At 65.6% G+C, this 6,000-nt stretch overlaps 1 protein-coding gene across 1 annotated transcript in view; it reads right to left on the bottom strand.

The window, feature by feature from the left end:
* Positions 1-255: 255 nt before the first annotated feature.
* The window catches only part of LOC128825862 (maestro heat-like repeat-containing protein family member 2A), a 46,674-nt gene continuing 40,929 nt past the window's right edge, over positions 256-6,000 (bottom strand). The window contains exons 36-42 of the mRNA XM_054008699.1: positions 4,996-5,142; positions 3,231-3,413; positions 2,863-3,018; positions 2,062-2,199; positions 1,609-1,711; positions 1,136-1,201; positions 256-494 (exon numbers count right to left, since the gene is read on the bottom strand). Of these exons, the coding sequence (XP_053864674.1) occupies positions 256-494; positions 1,136-1,201; positions 1,609-1,711; positions 2,062-2,199; positions 2,863-3,018; positions 3,231-3,413; positions 4,996-5,142 (1,032 nt within the window). The remainder of the gene's footprint in view (positions 495-1,135; positions 1,202-1,608; positions 1,712-2,061; positions 2,200-2,862; positions 3,019-3,230; positions 3,414-4,995; positions 5,143-6,000) is intronic.

Here is a 6,000-nt window from a genome sequence, read left to right as displayed (position 1 = left end):
TATTTATGGCCCCTGCGCCTTCAGCAGCCCAGTCTGTGAGCTGCCCACGCTCCCAGCTCCTGCTGACTCGGGGCTGGGACTGACTGGGGCCCTGGACTCAGACTCTGAGATAGCAAAGCCCAGACCAGGGCTGGAAAGGCACAGAATTTATACACATATATACACATCAATGTCCAGAGCCCCTTGAGAGAGGGGAACGTGGCTCCAAAGGCCCCGATCCTCTGCTCTGCCAGCAGCACCCATCTCCTTCCGACATCAGCTGCTGGAGACGCTCTCTGACTCTGCAGTGTCGAGGGGCCCTGCCGGGGGTCTCCCCTTCCGCTTCCTCCTGAAGAGCTTCCCCACAAAGAGCAGCCTCCCTTGGCTTCTGGGGGCCGTGTGGCTGGGACCTGGCTCCTGCAGGGCGACCCGCTGCTTCTGGCTGATGGTGCTGACGGCTTCTGCCGCAGCAATCTCGACAGCAGTGCTGGGGTCACCATGCAGCGCTCGGAGAGCTGGGGGGAGGAAGAGAAACCCCTTTGGGATGAGATACCTGCACCATGCAGCAACACAGATCCCTGGGGCAAGGACCACACTGACCCTGGGCTGAGCCCCCAGCACGCGGACCCGGCACTGACAGCACCAGGTGCATTTCCCTCAGTCCTGCAATGGCAGCGCCTGCCAGCTCACTGGTGTCGCTTGCTGAGGTTGGACACGCTGTCCCACTGGGAGTGGGGGTTTGGCCCCCACTGTCCAGCCCGTGTGCTTCCAGCCACGCTCACCTGCCAGCTGCCCCATGACCCAAGGCCATTGTTCCCCCTTCACTCTGCTGCAAGTGGCCCTCGGCATCAGCAGTTCTCGTGGCGTTTGCCCCCTCTGCTCTGTGCCAGCTGGATGGGCCCTGGTGGGTGGCTCCTTGGGCTGGAACTTTAATTAATGGAGATATCCCATCTCCTAGAACTGGAAGGGACCTTGAAAGGTCATCGAGTCCAGCCCCCTGCCTTCACTAGCAGGACCAAGTACTGATTTTGCCCCAAATCCCTATAAGTGGCCCCCTCAAGGACTGAACCCACAACCCTGGGGTTAGCAGGCCAATGCTCAAACCACTGAGCTATCCCTCCCCCCTAGCTGGCTGGGGGTGCCCTGGGGCACTTACAGCACAGAAGCGTGCCCAGATCCAGCTGCTGGACATGCGGGGCCTCCATGTTCTCTGCAAGGATCCCTGGAGACACAGAGGAGCATGTTGTCCCAGGGCACTGCAAGGCAGGGTGGGTTCCTGACACCTTGTACCCAGGCCCTAGGCTTTGGTCCAGGGGCTCACGAGAATGGCTGTTCTCAGGAGACTGTCTGGACCAGAACCATAACATGGCACCTCCTGGGGCTGGAGACAGCCTGGGCCCAAGCCACAGGGGCCGATTCAGAGCCAGGGGTTCAAATCAGACCCTCCTACGGCATTCAAAAGGGGTCAGATGAATGGCTCTGTCTTGGGCCCATCTCCCGGCTTTCCCTGGAGTCACACCACCACCCTTGTGGGGCTGGCTCCGGAGCTGCAACCTGGCCACGAGGGCAGGGTCACTCCACCCTGTTCCCTGTCACCATCGGGGTGCTGATCACTGGGCACCGTCTCACCTGCCAGCTTGGCTGCTGCCAGTCTGATCCCCTCCCAGCGGCTGTGGAGGTGCAGGCTGGTCTCAGTGACGAGACTCTCCAGCAGCGCAGGGTCCTTCTGGGCCTAGGAGGGACCAGCGACAGAGATGGCATGAGTTCCTCCTGACCTAGAGACGTCACCACCCGCTCACCACAGCCTGATCCTGGGAATGAGGGGGAGAGGCGGGGGCTGGAGAAATCAGACCAAACCCCGCCCGGGGCTGGGGAGGCTAAATCCTAAATGACAGAGCGGTAGAGCCCTGAGCTCCCATGACACAGGGATGTGCCCAGAGCCTGCCTCTTGGAGCTGCTCCTGGGGCCCTTAGCAAGGGCATGAGCAGGAGGGAGGAAGGGGTCAGCCTGGGCCCCCATGGGCTACCCCGCTCTGGGGTCTAAAGCAGTCACAGAGAATGGCCCAGCCTCAGCAGCTCTCACCAGCTGTTTGCAGACGTGTCCCATCAAGTGTCTGTGCCTCTCCCCGGAGGCGCCTGTCAGGAGCCCGCTGTCAAAGGCTCCCTCGAGCCCCGTGAGGCCTAGGAACGGGGCGCACGCCTGGAAGGCAGTGTAGCAGGCCTGGAAACAGAGAGGGGATGAGTCAGGGCCCCATCCACAGGGACAGAGCTCTCCACTGCCCAGCCGATTCCAGACAGTGGGTGTGGGGACCCTGCTGGGACGGGGATCCACTACACAGTGACCCCTGCACAACCCCCTTGGGAGGGGGTCACTCACCCCACCCTAGCATGGACAGGGCTAAGGAGCTGCCCTGGGCTGGAGAGGCCCAGCCCCCACACTGGCACATCATGGGTGGAGTAACTGGACTCCTACGTGTGCACCCCCATGTAGCCTAAAGGGAGTGCCCCACCACGGACAGACTTGTGACCCCCCTCCAATGGGATACACCCAGGTGCCCCCAAAGCCCCATCCAGCCCCCCTCAATGCACCCTCAGTTCTGCTCCCAATGACCTCCAGATCACAGGGGTTCCTCTGAGGGGAGCACTTGGCCCAGGATCGCCCATCACTTTTCAGCCTCCCTCCTTGGCAAAACAGTGCGAGCAGGTTGAGATGGGGCCTTCTCCCTGTCTGCGCCCGCGTCTCAGGATCAGGCCCGGCGGGGGGGGTTGTGTCCCTGTCAGTGACTCTGCGCCGGCGTCTCAGGATCAGGCCCGGCGGGGGGCTCTGTCCCTGTCTGGGCGCGTCTCAGGATCAGGCCCGGCGGGGGCTCTCCCTGCATCTCACCGTGGCTGCCTCGGGGCTCGGGTCCCGCTGATGGAGCATCAGAGCGGCCCAGCTGCTCCTCACTTCCCCTGCGAAGAGCTGCCGGTGCTTCTGCTGGGCCGAGCTGGCCAGGGCCCCGAAGAGGCCAAATGCTGCCGCGCGCACGGCGCTGTCCTCCTGCCGCAGGGAGCAGAGGGCAGGCTCAGTGGCACGCCCGAGAGCGGCTGGGCAATAGCAGCCCCAGGGGAGGGGCAGCGAGCGCCACTGCTCCCAGGTCCTGTGCCTGGAGAGCTGGAGCTGGCCGGGGGAACTGGGCAATGGGGACGGTTCCGAGCCCCTGCTCTGGGGGTGCAGGGGGAGAGCTCTGTCCGTGCCCTGGGGTGACTCACGTGTGGGAAGTGAGCCCGGGCCTGCGCGGCCACGGGCTGGGAGAGGCGGCCCACGTCACTCTCGCTCAACTGCCCCAGCGCCTTGGTCAGGGCCCGCATGCTCTCGCCCACGACCTGGGGGCTGCTGGGCTCAGCCAGGGGGCGGCGCAGGGTGTCCAGCAGGAGCTGCCTGTGCGTCTTCACCTGAATGGGACCCAACTATCAGACACACGCCAGTGCCCCCCGGGGCTGGGTGAGTGGGGGGCAGAATGTGATGGGAAGGGGGCAGCTGGAGGGCCAGGTGAGTGGGGGGGCTGTGCGGTGGGGAGGGGAGGGGCCGGCTGGAGGGGTTGGGTGAGTTGGGGGGTGCAGTCAGGAGGGGTCAGCTGGGGGACCGGGTGAGTGGGGGCTGTGCGGTGGAGAGGGGAGGGGAGGGGCTGGCTGGAGGGGCTGGGTGAGTTGGGGGGTGCAGTCAGGAGAGGTCAGCTGGGGGGCCGGGTGAGTGGAGGTGATATGTGATGGGGAGGGGTCAGCTGGGGGGGCCGGATGAGTTGGGGGTGAAGTCGGGAGGGGTCGACTGGGGGTCCGGGTGAATGAAGGGTGATATGTGATGGGGAGGGGTCGACTGGGGGGGCTGGGTGAGTTGGGGGTGATATGTGATGGGGAGGGCTCGGCTGGGGGGCCGGCTGAGTGAAGGGTGATATGTGATGGGGAGGGGGGGCTGGGTGAGTTGGGGGTGCAGTCAGGAGGGGTAGACTGGGGGGCCGGGTGAGTGGAGGGTGATATGTGATGGGGAGGGGCTGGCTGGGGGGGATGGGTGAGTTGGGGGGGTGCAGTTGGGAGGGGTTGGCTGGGGGGCCGGGTGAGTGGAGGGTGATATGTGATGGGGAGGGGTCGACTGGGGGGGCTGGGTGAGTTGGGGGTGATATGTGATGGGGAGGGCTCGGCTGGGGGGCCAGGTGAGTGAAGGATGATATGTGATGGGGAGGGGCCGGCTGGGGGGGGCTGGGTGAGTTGGGGGTGCAGTCAGGAGGGGTAGGCTGGGGGGCTGGGTGAGTGGAGGGTGATATGTGATGGGGAGGGGCTGGCTGGGGGGAATGGGTCAGTTGGGGGGGTGCAGTTGGGAGGGGTCGGCTGGGGGGCTGGCTGAGTGAAGAGTGATATGTGATGGGGAGGGGCCGGCTGGGGGGGCTGGGTGAGTTGGGGGGTGCAGTTGGGAGGGGCTGGGTGTGGGGAGGGTGATATGTGATGGGGTGGGGTCGGCTGGGGGGGCCGGGTGAGTGGAGGGTGATATATGATGGGGAGGGGCTGGCTGGGGGGGGATGGGTGAGTTGGGGGTGCAGTCAGGAGGGGTAGACTGGGGGGCTGGGTGAGTGGAGGGTGATATGTGATGGGGAGGGGCTGGCTGGGGGGAATGGGTCAGTTGGGGGGGTGCAGTTGGGAGGGGCCGGCTGGGGGGGCTGGGTGAATGGAGGGTGATATGTGATGGGGAGGGGCCGGCTGGGGGGGCTGGGTGAGTTGGGGGGTGCAGTCGGGAGGGGCTGGGTGTGGGGAGGGTGATATGTAACGAAGAGGGGCCGGCTGGGGGTCCTGCTTCCGTCTCTGCCCCAGGTGCAGGGGAGGTGGCACCAGCCACACTGGGGACCCCCCAGACCTGACTGCCTCGAGTGCTAGAGCCCAGGCGAGGGGGGTTGCTGTAAACCAAAAGTGCAGCCCCTGGACTCGCTCCCTCCCCCGGCCGCGCTGCCCCCCTTGCCCCAGCCCAGCCCCACTGCCCTCTGCCCACCTTGTGCGGCAGCCCCTGGGCCATGTTCCCCAGCCCGCGCGCCGCCAGCCAGCGGATGCTGTCGCTCTCATCGCTGGCCCCTGCCACCAGGTGCTCCAGGACGGGTCTCAGCAGCTTCCTCTGCTGCAGCCCGGGGTGACCCAGGAGCTGAGGGACAAGGGAGCAGGTCACAGCCGGGGCCGGAGTCACTCGTCGGGCAGTTCGGGGGCAGAGCCCAGCCCCAGCTCCCTCAGGCTCCGGGCTGGGGGTTCAGCTCTGCCAGGCACCGCAGGGCTTCTCAATGCTCTCATGGGGTGGGGTGACTCCCCTGGGCTCAGCGCACTGCACGCAGGGGGTGCTTGGGTCTCGCTGTCCCCTTAGCGGCTGGGGAAACTGAGGCAGCGAGCGGGGAAGTGACTCACTGAGGGGCCAGTGGCAGAGTGGGCACAGGACCCAGCCCTCCAGTCTGTCCCAGCCTGGCTGGAGAGGAGATGGGCATGGCTGGGCTGGCTCTGCTGGGAGTTTCTCCAGAGCCTGCTGGACAGGGCCAGACCCTGCCTCTGCTGCTGCCCGGGCTCTGCCAAGGCCTGGCCTGGCCTGCTGGGAGGGGCGGAGTGCACTGAATGGGCCAGTCCCAGGGCTGGGATCCTCCTTTCCCACAGTCTGTTTGGGCCCATGGCCAGTGCTGGCCTGTGACCTCAGGGTGCTGTCTGGCTGCTCATCCGCCCAGTGAGGAGGAGGGCGAGCCGGGCAGCCTGGACTGGAGGGCGAGCTAATTGGGGCTGGACTCTGATCTCCCCAAGGGGTGTCAAGCGGGGTGGAGCAGGGAAGGGAGAGCAGGGCCTGCCCTGGTGTCAGTTCTGATTCCCAGCACAATGAACAGGGGCTACTTCCAGCCGGAAAGAAGCAAAGGTGCAGCAAAGGACCCTGGGGTGCAAGGGGGCGGGGCCTAGAGCGGGGTTGCTCAGCTTCTGCCCAGCCTCCCCAAATTCTGTCCCCTATGTGAAGGGCAGCAGGGCCCTGCTC

Source organism: Malaclemys terrapin, chromosome 18 (assembly GCF_027887155.1).
Source record: "Malaclemys terrapin pileata isolate rMalTer1 chromosome 18, rMalTer1.hap1, whole genome shotgun sequence".
Classification (NCBI taxonomy): Eukaryota; Metazoa; Chordata; order Testudines; family Emydidae; genus Malaclemys; species Malaclemys terrapin.
This window is presented reverse-complemented; position numbering and strand designations above follow the sequence as displayed.